The sequence below is a fragment of the Teleopsis dalmanni genome, chromosome 1 (assembly GCF_002237135.1).
Source record: "Teleopsis dalmanni isolate 2A chromosome 1, ASM223713v2, whole genome shotgun sequence".
Taxonomy (NCBI): domain Eukaryota; kingdom Metazoa; phylum Arthropoda; class Insecta; order Diptera; family Diopsidae; genus Teleopsis; species Teleopsis dalmanni.
In genome coordinates this window covers 71,703,607-71,730,283 of record NC_051846.1, presented here as the reverse complement: position 1 = coordinate 71,730,283, position 26,677 = coordinate 71,703,607, and the positions used below count along the sequence as shown (strand labels likewise).

Genomic DNA, 26,677 nt, shown 5'->3' with positions numbered 1-26,677 from the left:
ATGCAGAACGTACCTTGAGGCCTGCCAGGGTTTTAACGGGACGGAGGCAGCCACAGACTTAGCCTGGAGCCGTTCACACGCGAGTTTCACCCCGGTGCTACCGTGTCAGAAGACAGCTAGGTCCAGAAACCTGTAACCACCAGCCCAAAGCGATCAAATACAAAAAGAGGATCTGAAGAAGCGTGGTCCGAGGACAAAAACGGTCGTTACCAGAGGATGCTGGAGCCCCTGAAGAGGACAGCATCCAGGGGGGGAATAGATCATTTGGCGTTACCCAGGGTGCACCACGAGGAGGCGATCTAAGACTACACCCCTAAGACTCCTCCTATAGGAATCAACTTACATATGACAAACATCACCGCACTTATCTTAAGAATGCAAATCTCAGCATAATTGATTTGGTTTGGTTAGCTTTTGTTTGATTCTATTAGTTCAGTTCGAGTCAAGCCAACGAAATATCAACACGTTGTTTAAGTTCATAACATGTGTATCATTTCCCTCCAACTTACAGCAAACTAACTGACGTCCTCAAAATGACAGCTTAAAACACATATGTATAGTGAAGGGGAAATTTTACGAAGAGGGAGCTCTTCATAAATCAATTGAATTTAACAAATGATAAGACTGCGATAGAGTTCTATTTACTTCTATTGCCGTTTTTACTTCTACTATAAGGACCTGACCGTCCACGGCTTGACGCATTACTTGAGTTAGGCGTCCTTATTGTCATTAGCTTCTCCACGCGACCGGATTACATACTATGACTAGGTGATCGACTCGTAGTGAAAGTGCTTTGGAATACTTTTTTGGGCGATGCCTAAGGCGCAGCAAATATGGTGTAACCCATTGTTTATGCAAACAAGTTTTCAAGTTTTATGCGATCTGCTTGCTTAAACATATTTTTTCATCATATGACTGTGGCGTTTGAGTAGATTTAGTGTATCAAAAAATGAGTTGACGTGATCGAATCGGCGTCTTCAGCTTTAACCGGAACATCAGTAAATATTTTCAGCTTCTATGAGAATGCTGCAAAGTGTCTCAACTCTTGGTGTTGTATTTTTTAAAATGTGGACGTTGCTTGATACGAATTAATCGTTCTCAACAATTAACAGTGCTGGGACTGGCAGGGAAACTTAAAATTCACTCGATGTAGTTGTTGGAACCCTCTTGTTGCGTGCGATCGGCGTCTAACATTTTCTTGTTTGTTCCTAATACTTTTGCGCCCCTATAAAGTTAGAACCATTTTCAAATCGAATGCGGACTGGGGTACCTCGCCTATTGATAATTCTGCAAGCTAAGAATGAAGGCGTTCGTTGACATGTCTTCAACAGTCTCCAAAAGGGCATATTTTGTTGTAAGAAAGGAAAAAATCTCAAAATTGCAACTTTTTTCTTGCCCGTGACTAATGGCAACAATAACTGGACCAAACATGTTCTTACCAGTATATGTGAATAAGTGTATACATGGGGTGACGATATCTTTAAGTAATTGATCCATCATCGGCGGTGAAAGTTTGGTTCTCTCAAACTAAACATAAATGCAGGTAGGGCATTTACGTTAAACATTTTTTAAGACCATTTTAATATTTAGTACCCAAAACTTTAACAAATTTTAATAATAGCCACAGCTATATCTTGGTGATGTGATTTTTCTTGAAAATGGCTTACAATTAATTCTGTGATGACATGACTGGGTGGTATCAAGATGAGACGTCGGGCATCTAGCAGGAGGCACTTAGCTTCATCGAAATGTCCATGTAAGCGTAGTAAATCAGACTCGTCCAGATATGGCTGTAATTTGTAAATTGAGATACTCTTTTAAATGGACTTACTTTCATGTAGCTGATAGATTTCGTTAGCAAAATTCTCTTTTTGAACGATTTCGAATATCTTTAGTTCGGTAAAGAATTTAACCAATTAAAAATTAATGTGCTTATGAAAACTCAATCAATTTGCTCCTCTTAGTTGCTATATTATTATATTCTGCACAACATTGGCAAAATATATCGCCAATAATCATGGATATTTATGAATTTTAAGTCAACTGCTTTGATTCGCCGTAGAAATCGCTAGGCATACTATTCTTCTGCACATATTTGCACATGGGAAACTACTTCTTTATATCTGAGGCTACTCCGATTTTACCTCATTGCAACTTAAACAAAATATCAAGTAATGGCTTTGCTTGCTTTAAGTAGTTGTGAGTTGAGCAAAACTCCATTTGGCGACAGCATCAAACACTATTGCATAAGTTTACTACACTTATGTACTATACAGAAACCCGACAATTTAGTACCTCATTTTCTGTTAAGACTTTAGCATAACTCTTGGCAAAAGAGTTATTCATTTCAGCTCGGTATCGCTGAACAAATTGTGGATAGATATTCATCTTCTTTTCAATACATCTAAAACGGATGCTCGCCATCTCAAAGCTTTCACGTAGGTTTGACACTACTGTCTTCGACAACAGACCTATCTCATATGTCTCTATTGATCATTGATTTGACTCTTTTATTATCTCCTGACTCAGGTATTTTTTGAATATTTTGCACACTGAAGTTTTTTGTATCAAAATATTCTTCTACTATGTCTCCTTCTTTGGACGATGTCTCCTCTTGCGCCATAAGCAATTTTGTTTTGCTGGCGATAGGATTGCCACCTTGCATTACCTCAAATGGAAATCTAAGATATGCATAATCAATACCAATTAAAACTGTTGACTTCACACATTGGTATTCAGCAGTCGAATATCCCCAAAATAACGAACAGTGTTGACATTTCCCATAGAAAAAACTTTTGGTCGATCAGAACCAAATATTTCCAGGTTGAATGTACGCGACTCTTGATGCCTGATGATGCCTCGTGAAGTCCTTTGAAATTTATGCCCTTTGTCTTGTACTTCTCGGTATCGGTTTTGGGAAAAATATTGATGTGTCGGCTTTGCTCTAGGTCCCTTGCTGTATTTACTCTACCTGTCTGGGGGGAAAGGGATTATATAATATAATATATATATATAATATAATATAATATACATATATAATATAATATAATATATATATATATAATATAATATAATATAATATAATATAATATATATATATATAATATAATATAATATATGTTAACCTACATCCGAAACGCACAACTGGGCACATTAAAATTGTTAACAACATGTGGTCACCTAACCTATGTTTGACAGCGAATGACACAATCGAGAGTGGAGTAATTAAACTATATATACGTAATGATGGTGACCATCGAATCACTGACGAAGGAACAGTTGAAGGACTTCTTACAACAGCAAGAGTTATCAACTACAGGCAATAAGGCGGAATTAGTTGCACGATTAACTGAACACGTGAAGTCAAGCGGCGTAGTTTTGCAATTTACAAACGATAATGATGAATTGCGGAGTGAAAACTAAGAATTGAGAAAACAAATTAGCGAACTGCGGCAAATGGTTCAACAAGTAGCCATTAACCAGAATAACGTTAGAAACACTCAAAACAGTACTTCAGAAATGCCTAGTAAGGACCGTAACACGCATTCTATACGTGAAATCGCAGAAGTCTTGCCCGAATTCGACCCAACGAATGAAAATTCTATTACGGCTACGCAATTTGTCGAACATGTTGAAGCTGTTATGTCTGTATATGCGTGGCCCGAAAAAAGTGTGCTTCTTGCAGTGTATAGCCGTTTGAAGGGTGTAGCGCGCATGTGGGTGGACGCATCACCAAGAATGCATGCTACTTGGAAGGAGTTCTCAAATGAGCTTGTCACCGAGTTCGGTTGCGAATACGATGAAGCGGATATACATTACAATATGTCGCGCGTTGCTCGAAGGCAAAACGAAACAATAACTGAGTTCATTTTTCGTGTCTCTGCGCTAGGACGACGTCATAATCTTAGTGAGATGGCTATCACGAAATACGCCCGAGAAGGATTAAAACATCGAGAACTACAAATGGCGATTGCTCCGCAAAAATTCGTATCCGTTAAAGAAATGCGTGAAGCATGCAAGAACTTTTTACAAAATTGCATTAAGATAAACGAAAAGCCTTTTCATAATGCGGGTGAAAGCGAACAAAGAATAAAATCGTTCAGTAAGGCAAAGAATGTTATGTGTTACAATTGTGGTGAGTCAGGGCACTTGTCAGTAAATTGTGCAAGACCCCCAAAACGTCCTCGTTGTATAGATTGTAATAAGGTGCACCCCAAAAATGAGCAGCAAAATTGCGGAAAACCATCAGCTTTTGTGCGAAAAACAAGTATTATCGACAATAAATTTTTTAAGAAAATAACGATTGGTGGTAAGCAAGCCATTGCATTTATTGATACTGGAAGCGAATGTAATATGGTCCGAGAAACATTTGCCAACGATATTGGTGGTACGCGCAGCAAAAACCTATTTACCATCGGTGGATTCGGTGGTGGTATAGAACGATCTGAGATACAAATCGACACGGATTTGAAAATCGATGAGGTTGAAAAACCGTTGACGTTGCACGTCTTCAAAGATTGTGTGTTGAATTACGAGCTATTGCTCGGGGACGAAATATTCAATAGCGAAAATATACGCGCCGTATATGACAACGGACAGTTCAAATTCGATGACAAAGTAAAAACGACGTGTAAAATTAATAAACTTAGTCCAATAACGGAAGATGACGTGTGCATGGACACTGTGAATTCAGAATCTAAGGGAAAGCTGTTAGAGGTGATGGATGAATTCCGAGAATGTTTCGCTAGAGGTATGGATGGAATCGGCAAAACTAGTGTAGTCGAAATGAAAATTGAGGAGAAGGATTCAGACATTATTAACGAGTATAAAATAATTAACGGACGACTGTACAAATGGTATAAAAACTAACAGCTCTTCGTAATACCAAAGGCTTTGCGATGGAAGGTGACACATGATGCACATGTTAAAACTGGACACTTAAGCGTTGACCGAACGATTGAATACTTACTACGGTCTATGTGGTTCGCTGGAATGCGAAACTTTGTCAAATCTTTTGTGAAAGCGTGCATTGATTGCACCTTCACTAAGCGTCGAGGAGGTAAAAAGGAAGGTGAATTACATTGCGACAAAATGGAGCCCATTCCGTTCAAAACAATACACATTGACCACCTAGGACCTTTTCCCCGAAGCCGAAAGTTAAACGAGTATATCCTGGTTATTGTGGACAGTTTCACACGATTTATCATCGTCAGACCAGTAAAAAGTACGAACACTAAACAAGTCATCGCCATTCTGAATGAAGTTACCAGTTACGTTGGAACCCCTGAAAATATAATAAGTGATCGTGGTACCGCCTTTACGTCAAAAGAATTTGAATGATATTGTAACGATCAACAAATCAAACACATACGCAACGCAGTCCGTACGCCACGAGCCAATGGCCAAGTCGAACGATTTAATCGCACCGTTTTATCCATGCTGCAACCATCAACACAAGATGACCGAACGTGGGACGAGCAATTATGAAGCATTCAATGTACATTGAACTCACTGATTAGCCAAACGACGGGTAAATCTCCAAACGAATTGCTTTTTGGATTCAAGCCACGCGACATATTAGGTAACAAGCTGATCCAAATGAAGACGATACTATTCCCATCACCCAAGAAGAACTTCACCGCCGACGATTACTTGCTGCTAATAACACCGATAGTAAACGGGTAAACGCGAAAAAGCGTTTCGACGATAAACACAGGAAACCAACGAAATATGAGCAAGGTGATTTAGTTCTAGCAGAACGAGAACCAGCATCCACAGGCACGTCCAGCAAACTTGAATGTCGATATAAAGGACCGTTCGTAGTCACCGAAGTTCTCGATAATGACCGTTATGTCATCGAAGACCTACCAGGATCCGATCGAAAACAACGACATTATAAATCAATCTATGCTTCTGATCTCCTAAAGCCATGGTGTCAATTGCCGTACGAAGAAGAAACTGATTCCGAGCGCGAGGACGCTTGACGTCAGGAAGGGCCGACTGTTAACCTACATCCGAAACGCACAACTGGGCACATTAAAATTGTTAACAACATGTGGTCACCTAACCTATGTTTGACAGCGAATGATACAATCGAGTGAAGTCAGGATAACGGAAGTTCATTGGGTAGCGTCGTGAATGATTATATTGTTTTAGTTAAATAAAGTAACGTAAAATTATTTAAAGAAAGTCTATTAACGTTTTGTAATTAAATCAAAAACCAAATTTAAATATATATATATAAAATAATATATATAATAGCGTTCACGTATATGGGCTTAAAACCGTGTCAATGTGTGTAAGCAATTATATGTATGTTTCTTGTATATTATACACTTGGCTTAAAACCGCCGTTGTGTCAGACACTATTTGATTGATTTTATTGATTTAATGTGTTGACATATAATGCCACCGAGTGATCATATAAGACTCACTCCCCTCTTAACAAAATGCGTCGTCTTTTATACTGATCAGACAAGCTTTTTATGTAGCACACATATAACGTTTTTCTGTTGTTTGGTGGTGATTTGTTTATTTTCCCGTTTCTGTTTCTTGTTTTCATACCGTTTTCAAAGTTGTGCGGCGAATTCTATTGACGTTTCTGAAGTTTGTCTGTTTTGTTATTTATTTATAATAATAACGTGAAAATAATTTCTAAATGAATTAAAATTTGTGGTGATAAATGAAGAAGGTATGTATTTATAATTTTACTGAATACTTTTTTATTTAATTTTATTTTTTTTTTTTTGTAATTTCACTTGTTGCAATGTGGGTAGCTTTTGTTGGAAATTTATACAAAAGGAAGCGTTGGCCAAGTAAAATCAAAAAAATCATTAAAGTATGTATCAGATATTTCAACTAAAATCTATTTAATTTATTCCTATATTCTCAATTTCAGATTAAATATAGATTTATTTAATTTATGTAGGTTGGAAATTATTGCAAAATTTCCATCCTTACAATAAGGGCAGGCGATAAAGTTTGGCCACTGAGGACCTTATCTCTGCAGGTGATGTTATTGGCTTATTCTCTTTATGTAGATTGAAGCAATGCTGGCATTTCCATCCATTTTTACCATAATACTTCTTAAAACGACAATTCATTGTTTCGACTCTTATTGTGATATATCTGCAACATTTTTACTTTGGTCCAACTCTCGGTAACGCTACTTGTTTTATAGCTCTGACATTAAAATAAATTATGTTGACCTTTACATTCTGGACAGCTTACTTTTATAGGCTCCTTAATAGCATTAAGTGCATTGGTGGTTGTATTAATGCTAATGTAGCATTAATACAACAGCTTCACATGTTGCACCAACAAGGCGTTTTTGCAAGTGCATCAAATTTTCCCCGTTGCTAAAAGTAAACATTTCTATCGTAACGTTGTAATTGTAATTTTCACCCCCCGCCGCTGGCTGTCAAGTTATATATTAATTTCTATTGGTTTTTCTCTCCTACTTCCTTGCTAGACACGTACTATTAATTTATTATCGGTTATGGTAATCACAACATTATCATTTATTTCAATATCATGGCAATTTTTAACTTTAGGAAATTCGGCTCTGTTTTCCACAGACATTGGAAAACAAGCTACTTTTTTCTATTTGCTCAATCTTTTTTATAATTGCCTTAAGTGTATTTGTGATTAAATATTTTTCCAGCATTTTATCTGCTACATTATTTCTAGCATCAGTTATTTTTCCCGCTTTTTCGTTGTCTCAGAATTTTCATAATTATTTCGCGTATTCTTCGACTACTTAATTTCATAAACCATAAGACACACAGCAATCAAGAAAACAAACATTAAATTTTAATTGTTTTTTGTACATGTAAATAGGTATTTACATGTTAAAACTATTTCCACTGATAAAATTTAAAACGTTTTATATCAAAATAAAACTGAAATATGTAAATCTGGCGTTCTTTGACAAAGTTTCTTGAGCAGTGACGACGCGTGCTCTATCTGGAAGGGTGTGCGGCCCTTCTATAATGTTGTTTTTACATGTACCACTTAAATTAAAATATATGAGGTGTTTTGTTAATAATAACTATATTATATTAGGCAACAATATATTTGCAATAACATATTAAACAAATTAAATTAATAATTTATATATAAATTTAATATTATATCAATATGGAAGAAACAAATCTTTTCACATAATTCTAACATCAAACCAACTTTGTACTTGGAAACATACATGTTTATGCAGTGATCGAACAAAATCGAACCCACTTGCAACGTATAAATGTGCAGACAAGTACCCCGCACAGTAAGCGACAGAAATGCGTTGGTGCTACTGTTAAAAGAGGAGAGCCGAAATGTGATAGAAATGTATGGTGATATGAGCTGCAAACTTTAGCCGCTCATGCAACCACTTTGGCAAATCATCATGTTGGATTCGTATGCATGCAGTTGATATTCGAATAGATCAGAAAATTACTCTCATACAATTCCCACTATATAAATCTCAATTTCTGCTATTACGAACGGGAGTACACGCACATTATTTTGTTCATATGCAACGTATGAATGTGCGGCTAACTTCTTTGCACACAAAGGGGAGAGACGAAATATAATAGAAATGTTCTGTGATTTGACCTGTAAATATATGAGCACAACTAACAAGTATAGCAGCTAACAGAAGCAAATTGATTGAGTTTTCATAGACAATTATATTTAATTGTTTTTGCTAAAACTTTAAAAATATATATATGGAAATGTAATAAATAATAATAATTCTTGATGTGAAGATACTTAATAAATTCATATACCTATGTTATTTGACATTTTGTAAATTATGTTAGGGTGTTCACCGCACACCACCGCACCTTAGAGCAGTCGTCACTGTTCTTGAGTATATATTTCTTTCAACTTACAGCAAACTAACTAACGTCATCAAAATGACAGTTTAAAATAGGGCTGTTCACTGTAGGCAAATTTTTGATTTTAAACACGTATATTTAGTGTAGAGGAAATTAACAACAATAGGCCTTCTCTTTTGTAAGCATATCACAAAAAAATCTGCTTATTTTAAAAATAATGTATGAAACAACAACATTTCTGGCTTATTTAGTCAAACTTATATATTTAGCTTGACTATTTATTTAGCTTTAGCTATTTAGTCAAACTTATTTAACTTATTTAGTTATTTTGAAATCGCTTAACTAATAAGCAGCTCAAATCACATGGTTGCCAAGACTAAAAATGCGTCTATTGTGAACGAGTTTTGGAAGTACCTACGAAATTTTCAGTTAACCGTCCATGAATGATTTCATTAGTTATTTGTATTTCGTGTCGTCATTGTTCGTAACTAACACGCTAGTTTTTGTATTTATTATTTTACTATTAAAAGGCACGAAAATTCATATTTTATTTACAATTATATAAAAAACAATATTTTTACCAATAATTCCAAAGAACTTTTTTACAGTTTCGAAATTTAAATTTTAATTTTATTACATGTTTTGCATATACAACCCTAACAAAAAGAGTTGCCATCGAAAGTAGTGCTTATTTTATTTGTTCTTTTGCGACATGCGTACAAAAGAAAAGGCCTAATAATAGAAATCTATTCACAAGTATCGAATTATATTGATTAATATACAAATTAAATTTTTTGTTGTTAATATCACCACAGATAATAGGTCTGTTCCACGAGCTACACATAGTAAACCATGAGTAAAACAGAAGTAAAGTACAAACTGAGAGCGTAACACAAATAAAGTGCCAGATTACGCTCTTTACACAAATTTTCATGGAACAGCTTTGTGTTAAGTCTGGTGAAAACGGCTGTTTTTTGAAAAACAGAACAGTAGAAATAGAAATTGAAAAATAACAGACAAACACATTAATAATAAAATAATTAATATATTATATTTATTTATTTTTAAACTTATTTTAATATATTACATATTATTATTATTAGGACACATTATGTTAAAAACATATTTACTTTTAATATTATAGTCTTTATGTTTAGTTAGAATTAAAAATTTATTTAAATAATGTAATTTTAAAGCTAAGATAGAATTAAGTATATATTTATAAAATGTGATGTTAATATGTTAATTAGAATTAAGTTCTTTATTGCAATATTAATAAAATTAATTAATGAAAAATAAGCAATATACAAATAAACACTTTAATCCAAGTTATTTTCTGTTTGTAATTCATTCCAAATCGAATCTCTAACGATACTTGATCTAAAAGGGATGTGGTTGTTGACATCATTATCTTCCTCAGATTGTTCTGAAAATGTGAATTCTAAGTCGTTTTCATTTGCAAGATTGTGCAAAACGCAACATGCTCTTATAAAGTGACACGGTTTTTCAACTCCTTTTAATTTACAGTAGTACAGCTGTCTAATACGTTGTTTTAAAATACCAAATGCATTTTCTATTAGTTTCGACCTGACCCCAATTTTCTATTGAAATTCTTTTGTGCACGAGTAAGACGCCCGTTGTCTTTATATGGCGTAATGATGTGTTGTGTACAGGGTATTGAATATTCTTTTAGTGCACGAGTAAGACGCCCGTTGTCTTTATATGGCGTAATGATGTGTTGTGTACAGGGGTATGCGGAATCAGCCAGTAGATAGTATTCTGTAAACGTAAGAGGTTTTAATAAATCTCATTTCTTTTTCCAAAGAACTTACCTCCACACTTCGATGGTAGTCGCATATAAATAGGAGAGTTTTGTAAGACCCAACTGTCATGACAGGAGCCTGGATGTCCGACAAATATGCTAATAAATTTTCTGTTTTCATCACAGATGGCTTGCAAGCATAATGAAATATTTCCTTTTCTGTCAATGTAGTCGTCCTTACGATCTCCAGGAGGATCAATAGTTATACGAGTGCCATCTAGGCAACCTGCAAAGTAACATGTATTAATATATATGCAGCGTTAATATGCACATAAATCCTTACCTATAACTTATGGAAAATTGCATAAGCTTTGGAAAAATGTACTTGCTTCTTCCTTTTTTGATGTGCTAGGCCATGCAATTATATCCGGACACATGTTGCTAAAGAAAGTTATTATCCTTCTTATAACTCGGTTTACTGACGATAAAGAGAGATTAAAGCGATCTGATAAATCTCTAAAACAACATGCTTCGTGACCAGCAAACCATAAAAAAACAGCAACGTGAGCTTCTGAAGAAATGTTCAGCTCACTTACTCGCAGTGCAATAAAGTCGGTACTATTTTGAAATTTTATAGGCAAAGAATTAAAAAGGCTCCGCGAAATGCGGAAATGAGTTTTGAATTCCTTGTCGTCATATTTGCAAACAACATCTTGTATATAATTTTTTATACACACACGTTTTCTTTTTTTTTTATGTAATATCGAATACACCAATTCTACATCATCGTCAGAGTCACTATCTCGAAGTGTATTAACTACGTTATATTCTGGTTGTGTTGTGTTACTTAAATCACTATCACTTAATAAAATATTTATTATGTTTTTATCCATTTCAATATTTATTTATTACAGTTGTTACCATTAAAAATGCAGAATTTTTTATATTCACAAATGCCGCGCAAACAAACAATACAAAAATTTGAATTCAAACCATAACAGCTGATTTACACATAAACACAAATTTTACTTCATATAAAATGCATAAGTAAAGTCTGTGTAACATTTTCAAATTTCGACAGGGATGTTACGCTCTCTCAGATGCTCTCATTTACTCACAAATTTGTTCGTGGAACGCACTTGTGTATACACAGTGTTATTCAAAGTTACTATGTGTAGCTCGTGGAACAGACCTAGTATATATAAATTTAAAGTTTTAGTAATTTTTCTATCATCTCAAAATACGGTGATAACAAAAATTATAAACTACTACACATATTAACCAAAAAGTAACACAAGTTTTTCAGTTGTAGTCAGGGACTGAACGTAGAATACAAAGACAGCTCCAAATGAAAATGGCATCCACCTAAATTATGAAGCCACTAAGCTCTTAAAAAATGAAACTTAATCTTTGAATCACTAACAATACTTCTGCATCTCAGAATAACTGTTGAAAACTTATATAAACATATCATAGTTCATAGTAAAAAAATGTTCATTAGTGATCAAAACCTAAAATTGTAGAACAATTGTGAACCAAAAACAAACCACAAACTGCAGACGTATTAATGAAAGATTTCACCAAAAATATTACATAATCCACTACTTAGGTCATATTCACCTCTAATCAGATAACTGAAATATAAACACAAAGTGTAATAATATTAGTTAACAAATAATTAAAAGTTTTGTTTTCCAAAGACGAGATTTATATTTCTTCTAGGGAAATTTTCCGTAGAACTCGAAAATCACAACCATTTTTTTTTTCTGTGTATCGTTTTCGAGTTATTTGCAAAAAACTGTTATTTTGACTTTTCTCAAAACATCACCCTGCATATAGCACCATAACTCTACCTCAGTAGTGAAAAAAAATATTTGAAAAAAGATTTTTTTTTTAATGTTTGTGTAGGAGTCCCATCACATTGAAAATCGAAAAAATTAAAAAAAGCGTATAAAAAAAATAATTAAAATGTTTTTAAAAATGTTAAATGTTTTTACAAGTTTCACCTCTAATTTGATATCTAGCGCACTACTGAGGTAACTTCATTTAAATAAAATTTGTGAAATTTTACATAACATAATTTTGGTTTGCACTCTAAATTTTACAAAATAAATATGAAAAAATGATTTTTCTGTTTTGTTAATAAAAACCACTATTTTGGGCAAACTTGGAAAATGGCGAATAACTTCTGAAATATTTATTCGATTTTTATGTTAAGCCACTTGAAATATTTGTACTAAAGCAAACATATCAATCAATCAAAAAAAGAATTTTTTTTAATATTCCCATCACATTGAAAATCGAAAAAGTTGAAAAAAGCTTAAAAAATTATTTTCGTTTGTACATTTTTAGCTATAGCAGCAAAACTAAATAAGTTACATTAACGTTAAAATGTTTGTACAAGTTTCACCTTTAATTTGATATATAACGCACTACTGAGGTAACTTCAGAAAAAAAGTTATGGGACTATATGCTTTTGTGACTTCATACAATAACGGTTTTTTGCAAATAACTTGAAAACGGTACACAGAAAAAAAATCGTTGTGATTTTTGAGTTCTACGGAAAATTTCCCTATAGGAAATATAAATCTCGTCTTTGGAAATTTTTGGCTGTAAACTATTTGCCAAAGGCGTTAGCCCTCTTAAACTAGCAGTTTCTAATTTTACTTATTAAAAAAATACACCCGTAATGGTGCTTTCAGAAACTTTATGATATATCTTGTGTTATACAGTTTATTTTTCTTCATACAATAATTTCTTAACAGTTACTTGTGGATTTTCAATGTCTAGAATCAAACATTTATATTTAAATATATCTACTAGGCAAAAAATGAGATATTTCTAAAGAAAATATGATGAAAAAAAATCTTTTTTGTAATAAAGATGCAAATCCAAACGTATACATATGATGCTTTGGATGACAGTTTCGTTTAGCATAAGATAAGATGAATCAAAATGAACAGTTTGTAATACAACTATATCCAAATCTAAAAAGGTCGATATCAGTTTCAGCATGAATATTGTTTGTATAATGGATACCTACATTTTGAATAAGAAATAAATACATTAAAAAGAAAAATATGTTTCCCAATCGCCAATTTATATGCGATTTATATCTAAACCGATCAATTCCATTTTTCTTATGCATTTTTCTTCTGTATTCTATAAATTATAATTAAGTTCCCGATTTGAAGTACTGATGTACGTAATATTTTGGTTGAATTTAAAAATTAAGTATTATTTAAAGTAAAATTGAATATATAAAAATTAAAATTCAGAGAATCATCTATTGTATAGTTGTGGCTTTTAAAGAACTTTAATTTAAAACTAATAAAATGTTTTCAAACTAAAATTTTCATATTATTAAATTTATGACACAGATTTCTGGTACTCTTCATATCATCCATATTAAATTGTGTACGCCAATTGCTTAATAGCTCTATTCAATTGCCGTATATTTAAGTCTTGTTTCCAGTAAATACACAAATTTCTCATTAAAATAGTTATGAGAGCATTTTTCAATTAAATACGTCTTTATGTGCACAAATATTTATATTGCTTGCTAGCATTGACGTATTTTATTGAAATTTTGTACAATTATTTTTCACGTAAGAACAAATATTGTACAATTGTTATCGTTTAGTAAAATTATTTTCAATAAATGTTTAATCATTTTCGTACTTTGTGAGAAACGTTTTTAATATTTTTACAGAATATTAATAATTAGTGAAAAGGAGTTACTTGAGTTTTTAATACTCGTAAAATTTAACAAACATGAATCAAATTTTAGCTAGTGTTCGTGGTGCATTAAAAAAGCGTCCATTTTTAACAAATAGTATTATATACGGATCACTTTATGCAGGAGCAGAATACTCGCAACAATTTCTTTCTAAAAAGATAAGGGTAAAATAATATCAAAACCGTTACATAATAAAAATAAAAAATTAAAAGAAAATTATTGTATGAAATAATAAACAATTTAATGAAGTCGTTTTTCTGCACAGCCTGCCTTTAAAGAGAATTCAGACATTGATTATACAACCGTATGTCGGTATGCAGTAATGGGAACTACCATGTATGCTCCGTCACTAATTTTGTGGTTTGTTTTTTTTTAAATATTTGTTTTTCACCTTGTTTTACATTTATATTTTTTACTATAAATTTTAGTTATATAATTGTTTTCATTATTTTGTACATTATTGGCATTTTTTATTTCTACATATAACTTGTAAGACAGCATATAAGTTACTAATATATAGGAATAGTCAGGCTTTCACGCAAGTCAAGTTATTGGTATAAATAAAAATTTTTCATAACAGACACATTTTAAATCATCAATTATTATATTTTTCATATTTTTTCTACTTTTAAGTATAAGCAATATAAAATACAAAATCCAACATGTCAATTCCACAATCATTTATGTATTGGATAATAGTTGGCTCTCTTAAGAGCAGAGACCATAACAATTATCATTAAAAAATAAAAGTCACCTTATAATTATAATTGTAATTCGGAATTTCAAATAAAACTCAAAAAAAAAAACAAATAATTAAATTTGCTTTATATTATATTTTTCAGAAATAATTATCACGTGCCTTTTATTTTTCCACGCACAAATATGTTTTACACTCTGCTTTTGATTTTAAAACGCACAAATAACTGTTAGCTTTGTATTAAAATAATAATGATTACATACAATATATATATATGTAAGAAATGTTATTTATTAGTGCAGTTATTATGCAAAAAAGATTATAAAATGTTATGAAATTCAAAAAATGATAATATGTTCACTATCAATATAATACGTTCAATACCACGACCGACCGCACACTACTGACTGCTTCAAACCACTGTCAAAAACTGCTGCGTTGCTCTTTTGTGACAGACAGCAACTGTCATGATTGCAATGATGCCACCCTGTTACACTCGGCCATCCTGCACGTCATCTGTCTCAGATGTTTCTTTCTCCTCCTCTTCCTCACTGTCGTTCGTGCCCATATACTGCCATAGCTTCATGTTATCGGCGCTGGTTGACGTTTTTAGCGGACCCTAGAATTTTGCTGCTTTCTTAACGTCATATCGTCCATTTCGCTTTAATTTGATAATTTATATAGCCCTATGTACTTGTTTTCCAATTTTTTATTTGTTGTGAATTGCGTAATTCGAATTCCTACTAAATCAGCCAACTGGTAATCATGGTGCGTTTTTTGTTTTTTGTCAAAATTTCTTTAGTATGCTTCCTGCGCTTTTTGCATCTGCATTTTGGCGTCTTCTCTAAGTTCGTTGCGTTCATCTTGAAATTTCAATACTAGTTCGTCTAGAAGTATATCTGGTCTGTGTTCAATATTATACGTAAAATCCTATAGGAACATTAGCCATTGCACCACCTCTCTGGGTATATCTTTCTTGGCGTTCGTCTGCTTAAAAGCCGCGCAATCAGTTACTAAATCAAACTGAATGCCCATAAGATAGTGTCTTAACTTCTTTGCCGCCAGGTACGCTGCTTTTACCTCTAAAAAATAACTATGCAATTTTTCTTCCTGTGGTGACGTTTTTTTACTCCAATAACAAACAGGATATCAGTTATTGTCGTGCTGCTGCATAAGTGTTGCTCCAAAACCATATTTGGATGCATCGATGTGTAGTTGTGTTTTTGCGTTCTGCTTAAATATTTTTAACACTGGTTCTTCTATTAGCGCCGACTTCAGACTTTCAACTACTAGCATTTGTTTTTCTTCTACTTGAAACTCAGTGTTTTGCTTCAATAATTTAGTTAACGGCCTGGCTAACAGTGCGTAATTTTGAACGAATTTTCTGAAATATCCCGTCAGACCCATAAACGCTTGGACCCCTCGTATATTTTTTGGTAATGGAAAGTTTTTAACAGCTTCAACGTTCTCCTTTCCAGGGTATATTTTTTCATCCTCTACTTCATGTTCCAGAAAGTTTATTCTAGTCTTCAAAAACTGACATTTTGCCAAGTTTATTTCAAGCCCAAACTCTTGTGCTGGCTCTAATACTTGTTTCTCACACATTGCTCTGCTGTGCAATATCATCTACGTATTCCTTCATAATTCCTTCGTTTACTTGCTGCTGAAGTATGTAACTGACATAGCGACTAAATTCCGCCGGTAAATTACAAAAACCAAATGGCGCTTTACTAAACTCGTACAGCTCTTCTTTTGTCACAAACGCTGTGTATTTTTTGCTGTGTTCTTCGATTTCCACATGAAAGAAATCATTTTTTAGATCCATCATTGTAAAATATTTGGCCGCCTGTATATTTTCAAGAACATCCTCGATTATCGGTAACGAAGACCTATCTCTCAGTACCAACGTATTCAATTTTCGAAAATCTACGCACAATCTGAAGCTACCATCTTTTTTCTTTGCTAGTAGTACTTTGCTTGCCACATCGGAGCACGAGTTTCGTACAACACCTTGCTTTAGTCACTCATTTACTTGATTTCGTACGAATTCCTGTTCTGGTACTGCTAATCGACTGAGTCTTTCACGGAATACTATATTATTGCAATTTAATACAATTCTTAATTTAATTGGACTGGCTGCTGTGTTGTCCCCTGGTTTATAATTGTTGATACATTGCATTACAGTTTCTTTATACTTCGGCGCAACGTCGATCTCAGTATCGGTACTAACCACATTATAAATATTGTAATTCTCTCCATATGAACTATCATACGCATCTGTGAACGCATAGCTTCCAGCACTTATAACTACTTTAAATTTCTTCAAAAAATCATATCTCAGAATTACGTTAGTATTAGTTTTTTCATCTGCTACAATTAAAAATTTGTGTTTTGTTGTCAATTCATCAACTTCCATTTCTGCTGTAATTTCGTCCAATACTGCCGTGCTGACATTACCCAAGCCATAACGCTAAATTGAACTATTTTGCACTTTGTGTGTCGGGAATTTTTCCTTTACTATACTTTCGGTCATTAGCGACACGTCTTCTCCAGTATTCACCAAACACATTGTGCTTTCTTTATTAATTTTTATCTAATTTAGACGACTTTCATTTATTATTCTCTGTACACTTTGTCTTGCACTCGTACAATTTCTTGCTATATTCCCAACGCCGTTACACTTAAAACATTTTGTTTCGGCTTTGCATTCGGCTTTTTTATGTTGTGTCGATCCACAATTAAAGCAATGTTTACTGTCGCCTTCTATACTTCGTTGTTCTGCTTCATTACGACTACGTCTCTGTTCGCTCGTACTTTGGTTATGCCTGGTTTTGTTCATTGTTTGCATTAACTCGAATCGGTTTTTTAATTCTTTGAACGTTGGCGCACTGTATAATGGGTATTTCAAATCCTCGCGTAATTCGACACCATCTACTATATACTTTATAACAGACTCATCTTCAACATTATTCGCTGGTGTTATTTTGCGCATTTGCAGTATATACTCGTGAAAATTTTCATCTTTTTGCTTTTTGCACAAGACCAACTGCTTATGTACTTCTGCACTACTTAATTTTATATCAAACTCTTGTATTAGCGCCTCACATAATGCTTCGTAATTCACCACTGTTACAGTTTCCAAGAATAGCTTCGCCGTTCCTCTCATCTTATTGCTTTGCGCTTAGTTAGTATGCTTCGGCATTTTCATCAAAATTATTTATCCATTGCTGAATCGGCATGTTAACTCCATCAAATTCTGGCACTATTTTTGCGAAACTTTCAATACTTATACCTCCGTTTATCTCACTTCGTTCAATTTCACTAACATGCACATATTCATTATTTTCACTTTTTGTTATGTTCTGCTCTTCTGAGGCTTCGTTCTGCATAACCCGCGTTTGCATTTTTGCGGTGCACCATTTTTTTTGCTGCACTTTTCGGCTTTGGACGAGCCCCCAAATGTAAGAAATATTATTTATTAGTGCAGTTATTATGCAAAAAAGGTTATAAAATGTTATGAAATTGAAAAAATGATAATATGTTCACTATCAATATAATACGTTCAATACCACGTCCGACCGCACACGACTGACTCCTTCAAACCACTGTCAACAACTGCTGCGTTTCTCCTCTGTGACAGATAGCAACTGTCATGATTACAGTCATGTCACCCTGTTACATATATATACATATATATTAGGGTGCCATTAAGGTATGTGGGCAATTGTTTTTTTTAAATCGGTTAACGGCACCTACCCAGATTGGTTCATTTCACTAAATAAATAATCTGTGTAAAATTTTAGTTCAATTGGATAAGTGAAAATGGCGCTCCAGGAGTCCGAAGATTGGAAAATACCCATAAAATTAAATTCAAATTTAATTGCTTATATCTCCGACATATTTAATTTTAGATAAAAACTGTCTTCCCAAAAGTTATAGATTTATTAAAAATAAACAATTCACAAGAAATTAGCTGATATCAGCCGATTGAATTTAGGAAGTTCTGTGATTTCATTTGCCTGCATGACTATTTTTTGTATACTAAATTTGCTACAAAAAAAGTCTAATGTCTAGATAGCTGTATATAGTTGTCTCATTATCGCCATAATTGAAGCATTAAGACATGATCCAAATAATTTTATTTTGATCAAAAATTTCATACGCATTGTTCGACAAATTCTGCGATCACAAAGTGTAGAGACTTAAACAGTCATGATATAGAGATTCAACTTTGTTTGGGTTTTTTTCTGTTTTTTATTCATTTAAAACATATCCAAGATACAGCAGAGGAGCGGTGACGTCATCACTACAACTGCGGTGAGTGTGATTTGTTTTTTTTTCCTTCGTTGTTTTCATTATCACAAAAATAAGTGAATAGTTGCGAGGGGAAATATAAAAAAAAATTGATACGCGGAAAAATTGTTTTGTTAATTAATTTCTTATATATATTTTATTGATCGTAATTGAAAATTTGTATTTTTGGAAATTTGTAGTTATAAATAAAAGAAAAATTAGAAAAAAATTAAATTACATTACTGCGTCTCTCATCTTCGTTTACAAGGAAAATTCTTAGACCTATAGTTTTCTTGTCACTTTCTAGTTCTTTGTTGTTGAGTTCTTGTACTGAACCCTGGTTTACCCCGGCCGCGGTAGGGGCCGGAAAGGTCGTTACAACATATTATTTATTTCATATAAATTTCGATTCAAACCATCTTCTTTTAGTTAGCTTGATTAAAACAAAATGCAGCAGAATCTCGAAAAAGTTAACGGAAATGTCGCAAGAGTAATTAAATTTATCGAACAAATAACTTTTCTAAGCGGGTTCCAAAATTCAACAAAAAGAAATAATAATAAACATACATTTTTTGTGGAAATAGCTCGCTAAATTTATTTCAATGACTTTGCTTTCATCATTACTTAAGGGAAATTTAAATTTAATTTGTACTGGTAGGTTTGAAGAAGCAGTCGAGAGTTGTTTATTTTTTTTCTTTTGTGTTTTGTGTTATTGAATATCTTGCTCGATAACTGATCCATTGTTTTCATGATCAGACAGTTCGAAATGCTCGTTATCTTCCTTAATTTGATCCTTCCTTCAATTTTCAATATCGTCAATGCTGATGTCAGTATGTATTATCACAACCTTCGATATTTACAATTGAACTTCTCGAAGTGTATCGTCGTAAACACTGTTTAATTAAATCAATTTTAGCAACGGAATGTCGTCTTCACTATCGTATTGATCATCATCCCACTTTTTTAAATTATTTAACGCTTTTATAAAAACTGCTAATAGCAATTCATCCCACGCTGATTTAGGTACCAAAACAGCGTATCAAATTGAATGTGCCTTCAAAATATTTTCAACCGGAACTTCTTTATGTGCGACAATGTTGTATAACAATTTAGTTTGATATTCTAACATGCCCAAACTTATTGTATTTTGATCTATGGGTTGTAAAACTACTGTTACGATAGGTGGAAGAAGTATTGCCACAATGTTTTACATACGATCATCATACTTTAGCATGTCAATTGGCTTATGTGCAGTGCAGTTGAAAATTATTTTCAACAGAAAATTTGCGAATCTGCAAAAATTTTTATGTCATAAGTAATCATTGAAAAATGAAACCAAAAAAATAAGTTTACTTGTTTTATAAATGAATGATGAAACCAGTTGAAGAATATCTGTGAACTTATTCACCACTTGTTCGAATGAGCGTACTCCAATGGGTTTTCAAATCCCTTACGTATCGCTTGAAAGGATTTACCCACAAATTTTGAGATGACAAATTACTTAAAATTTGCCAGCCATCCATCATTTGCATTACATTTTTTTTTCCAGGATGCAGTATACCGAATTCGAGCTTAACTCTTGATTTAAAAATTGGATCAATCACTGCATAACAGTCACTGCTGTCGTTGGTTCAAGAACCATTTATACAAGTTTACCTCAAGATCACTCCAGTTTATGGAGTGTTTTCTTGTATGTATTTTCATGTGTTCGCCACTGCCTCCAAAATATCATTTTGTTTTTATTTTTGAGATGGCTACCTTAGATACACCATAATCCAAAGCCAATCGTATTGCACGAATACCGTCATCAATTTTTTTTTAAATCTCTACTTTCTGCTGTATGTATACCTAATCTGATTTTCGATGATTTCTTATGCTTTGTTGACATTTTTAGTCGGTCTTGACTAACTAAATCAAGGTTATTTGACGATGAAAATATATTTTTGCTCAAAACAGAAAAGAATTCGGGGAATACCCATAATCAAAATTAGAGCACTTGTTTGTGTTAGAAAATGAAAATACTGTAATAATTTGACAATGCAGATATAAGCAATATCACTCATATTACTAGTTTTTCCACACATTTTCAGGGGTTGTATATAGTACAGTATAGTTAGAAGTATATCATGCATTTAAATATATTTTAAAAATTCAAATTATTTATTATTTATTGAACGGACTATAATTTTTAAGTAATATATTATAATTTGTTTTTGATGTATCATGCAATACAAGTATACCGAGTCGGACATGTTTTGAAGTCGCTCCTATTTAAGTGAAAAAAAAGTAAAAAGTATCAAACTTACAGCGTCGGAAACTAAAAGAAAAAACGAGTAAACGGAAGTAAAGGTAGAACAATAAGTTGCGGTATGATTTCAAATGCATAAAGTGATTAAATCAAATAATAGTTTTCATAACTTAAAGCATCCAATTTGCGCACGTTTTTTCTTTTTTTTAAATAAAATAAACAAGGCGCTCTCTTGTGGATCATATATTAGTAGCCAAATAGGAGTGATTTTTTTTGTTTTTTAATAACGTAATAAAAATCTGATAGAGACAGTCCTATAATTAAGTGTATAAATAAGTCAAAAATAGCTAAGCAAACTGTTGACAGAGACAACTAATAAACATTTATTTGTAAAAAATATGATTTATATAGTTTATGTAATGCATGTAAAATAACATAGAATAAACAAAACAAATTTAAGATAGTTGGTACACAAACCATATATTTCGAACTAAGGGATAATCGTAAATCTATTTGGCAAAACAAAAACATAGCATAGTTTTAAGGTAATTTACAAATTAGTTAATAAATAATAAAATTTATCAATTAACAAGCATGCATCGTATGCCATCAAAAAACGTGAAGACATCATATAATCCGTCGGCTAAAAGGATGTTAGCAGAAACCTCGCCTGAAGATGGACCGAGTTGCTCTAATTATACTGTTAAAGTAGGCGATCTGAGTGTGAACCAACTAAAAGATATAATTAAGGATGGTAACAAAGAAGTTTTAGAAAAAATTGCCTACCTCTCTGAGGATGTCATGACGCTAAGGCAAGGAAACGAAAATCTAAAAAAAGAAGTTGAAAATCTCAAAGCATATAGGGCTCTAGATAGTAAAAGGATTTCTATGCTTGAAACGCAAGCAAAAAGAAAAATTTAATTTTCAAATGTCTACTGGCGAACAAAGCATTAGGTGAACAAGTACAAAAACTATGCACTGATGTTCTCCAAGTTTCGCCATCAACAAAAATAAAAGATAATAAAAAAATGTCAGAAAAAGACGATAAAATGACCGTTCTAATAGAGATGGAAACAGAAGAAAACGCAGTAGAAGTACTGAAAAGTGCTGGGAAGCTAGCAGGGACAGCAATATTTGTGGAACGGTACTCGAAAAACAGCAGAATAAAAGAATTATGCTGGAGTTAAAAAAGCAAATACTGCAAGTGAGCTCGAAACATCGCGTTACCGTTAGAGATGATAAATTACGGGTAGGAAACAAATGGTTTAGGTGGAACAGAAATAATAAACTAATGAACGGTAATGATGATGCGGGTGCTGCTTTACAATTACTATCCGGTACCAAGGTAAAAAATATATGTACCAACTATATAGAACTGCACAATAAAATAAATCCAAAAAACTAGTCAAAAATAAAACAGCTTGCACAAATCAAAATGAACAAGCAACCACTGACCACACCCAAGTAATAGACTTAGAGTTAAAACTACTTTCATATAATATTGCAGGCATAACAAATAAGTTAATATATAAGCATTTCTTTAATTATGTCAATTCCTTTGACATTTTCTTTCTCTTTGAAACGTTTGCAGAGGCCAACCTGGAGAGATACGAACCGTATTTTTCAGATCATTTATTGTACGGCGTGCCAGCGATTATAACTTCCGACAGAGGACGGGCGAGTGGTTGTACACTTTACCGAATTAAAAAACAACTAAATAAATCATTAAGATGCACTTTCATAAAGATTTTGAATACGGTGGTAGTTGAAATGAAGATAAGAAACGAAGATGTTATAATCATTCCGACATATCTCAACTGTGAAAATGGGCTGCAGATTACGAAGAGTTGTACGACACCTTTATTCAATTGAAATCAGTAAACGTGATGATCGTAGGAGATCTAAATGCCCGCATAGGTAGCAGCCAAGCGTTAACGGAAAGTATATATACAGCTGCTGGATATGCAAATACTCCTGGAAGTGCAAATGACAAAACATTAGATCCAAACGGCAAAAAACTCATTGAGCTATGTGAGTCTTTTAATTTAACAGTACTGAATGGAAGAACACGAAGCGACACAGAAGGCAGCAACACTTATTATAAAGCTCAAGCTGCATCAACCATCGATTACTGCTTGATAAATGGCAAATGGCACCACTATGTAACTGATTTCCTTGTTCAAAATGAATCCTTCTCCGATCACATGCCTCTATGCATCAACATCAACATGCAAAATATTCAATATGTGGAGGAAATGCAACTCTTACCCAAGCTACGATGGAGAGAACAACACGCGACAAGATACAGGGAGAAGCTGGACAGGATCACTGATAAATAAGCAAGCGCTGTTGAGCAAATACAAACTGATGATCTGCTGCTGTGCATTACCAAAGCAGCTGATTTTATGCAGAAACCTACCAGCACAATATGTCGCTAACCATGGTTTGATAGTGAATGTGGGGAAGCCCGTAACAAATCTATGAAATTTCTAACGCTGATGAGAAAAACATCATTAGATATCTCCAAAATAAATTATCATGCAGCAAATAAAGCTTTCAAAGAGATATGTAAACGGAAACACCAGGAATACTTTATGCAACTAGAGGTAGTTGTAAATGAAGTTACGGACAGTAAAGACTTTTGGGCTCTAGTCAGAACGCTAAATGGATCCAAATCATACAAACCTATTAAGGTGGATATTAGTATACTGGCTAGCTATTACAAAGGATTACTATATGAAGAAGTGTCGGCAGTACAACATAATTTCGCGTTGCCCTACTCTACAGTACAAGGACTGCATCATGAAATAAGCACCATAGAAGTAATGGCCGCGATAAAGCGAAGTAAACACAGGAAAGCACCAGGTGTGGACAGAGTACCGGCAGAATTTCTAAAAAATTCGTCAACGAAATTCGTAAATTATTTGACAACTGCCTATAATAGTATCTTTAAATCAGAGAACGTTCCTGATAGCTTCAAAACATTATATTTCCCATATTTAAAAAAGGCGATGTCGGCGACCCATCTAATTACAGAGGTATCTCTTTTCTTAATGTGATCACAAAAATATTCACCTCTATTCTTCTTACCCGACTAACTAACTGGATAGAAACATATCACTTACTGAGCGATTATCAGGCAGGTTTTAGGAAATTATACTCTACCGTAGACAGTATTTTTGTGCTGACCTCAATTGTAAAGGAGTTCCTCCAAAGTAAACGCAAATTATATATGTTTTTAGTAGGTTTCAAGGCGGCTTTTGACACCATTGATAGGCGTAGCCTCTTTCTGAAACTAAGTAATATTGGCATCTCAACAAAAATGTTAAGTGTAATTCAAAGCTTATATATCAAAAACGGAACTGCGTTTTGGGATAGTAAATATCTATCGGAATGGTTTGAGTCAAATAGTGGTGTCAAACAAGGTTGTCTTCTAAGTCCACTACTTTTTGCGCTGTATGTAGATGACATATCGTGTGTTTTGCCTGGTGGAGTTTGTCTTACTTGCAGAAGATGCCCAAACACTCCAGAAGATGATAAACGCACTGCAACAGTATTGTCAAACATGGGGCCTACAAATTAACTGCGATAGATGAAAAGTAATGAGTGTGGAAGACAACAGATGGGGTAGAACTAGAAGTAGTAAACGAATTCAAATATTTAGGAGTATTAATGACGTCAAACATGAATTTTGCAAATCACACTCCACAAAAACTTTCCGACTCAAAAGTGGCACTAAATGGTACGTGGAATCAACTTTTTAGTAGAAGAAATGTGTGTCATAGCACGAAATATAAAATGTTCGTAGCAACCGTCAGATCGATTTGTGTACGCAGCACAATCGAAGTTATTCAAACAAGTTTCTGACGGCCGCGGAACGATATCAATTTTAATATCAAGGCAAGACAAACGATAAGGCTGACACTATTTCCATACGACAAACAAACTAATACTGAACTGCACCCTTGCATATGTATGAACAAGAAGACGCTGCCCTATCCTGTGTGAATTTAATGGTCCACTGGGCAAAACCCAGATTATCCATCTAAATGCTATGATTCACTAACGTGCAGCGTGCGTAAACTAGTAGCCGTTTTAAGGAAGTTTGCAAGTACAGACGTATTACTGAGGATTATGGCGGGCAATTCTGATGTTTTCAGATTGATGAATGATTAGATGTACATGAACTCACTTAGAGTTGCTTAAAACTAATATGTCATATGTCTCTGCTATAAAGTATTTTTAGATTTTTAAGTTTTTCGGTCACATGAGTTATCATAATTTAAACATTTTAATTTCACTATTATTATATAATTATTTTATTAAATGAACATATACTGTAATCATTTAATTATATTATTTATTTTATACTCATATCCTTTTATTGTTTTTCTGAATTGGCTGAATCTTTTTTTTTGTCTTTATAGCATTATATTGTTTATTATTACATATTTTTGCATTATGTTCGAATCGCGTTTAAACTTAATAGTTATAGACTTAATAGTTATTGTCTTAAATAATCTGTAGTTCTTATGTTATACATTATTAAAATATAAAATAAGTCAAATGTTAAAACTGCTGTAAATATGTTACAATTTAATAATCGCAAATAAAAGAACTTACTTACTACTACTACTATTATAATTTTTTTAACTTATAATTATTTTCTGTAGGTATAAATGGTTGGATAGTTATATTCCAGGCACAGCACCTGCTGTTATTACAAAGAAACTTATTCTTGATCAGTTCGTATTATCGCCTTATTTAATTATGTTGTTTTTTACGGGTATTATGAATATAAATGTTATTAATTAATCATCAAATGAACTTTTATTTTACAGGTATGTCAATAATGGAGAACTCGGAAAATATATTTTTGGATGTGCAGACGAAGTTTATTTCCACATTTTATAAGTCTTGTATGTTTTGGTTGCCAGCACAATCCATTAATTTTATGTTCATTATGCCAAAATACAGAGTACTATATATGGGAATTTGCGGATTTTTGTGGGTTAATATTTTATGTTGGGCTAAACGGCAAAAATAAGTTGGACTGAGAATATGTTATATGTTAAACTAATAAGTTAAAACTTTTATATATTATCAAATT

At 33.2% G+C, this 26,677-nt stretch overlaps 1 protein-coding gene and 1 long non-coding RNA gene across 2 annotated transcripts; one reads left to right on the top strand and one right to left on the bottom strand.

Annotated features, from left to right (window-relative positions):
- Window positions 1-10,527: 10,527 nt before the first annotated feature.
- LOC119672364 lies at window positions 10,528-11,438 on the bottom strand. Its single transcript, XR_005251890.1, has 3 exons — window positions 10,934-11,438; window positions 10,661-10,876; window positions 10,528-10,607 (listed from the first exon to the last, which is right to left on the bottom strand). It is a non-coding gene; the product is annotated as an uncharacterized LOC119672364 (long non-coding RNA).
- Window positions 11,439-14,281: 2,843 nt separating this feature from the next.
- LOC119673324 (mpv17-like protein) lies at window positions 14,282-26,677 on the top strand. The gene is made up of 4 exons (XM_038084587.1): window positions 14,282-14,493; window positions 14,595-14,689; window positions 26,241-26,353; window positions 26,409-26,677. The coding sequence occupies exons 1-4, from the start codon at window positions 14,365-14,367 to the stop codon at window positions 26,612-26,614; spliced, it is 543 nt and encodes a 180-aa protein (XP_037940515.1). The 5' UTR covers window positions 14,282-14,364; the 3' UTR covers window positions 26,615-26,677.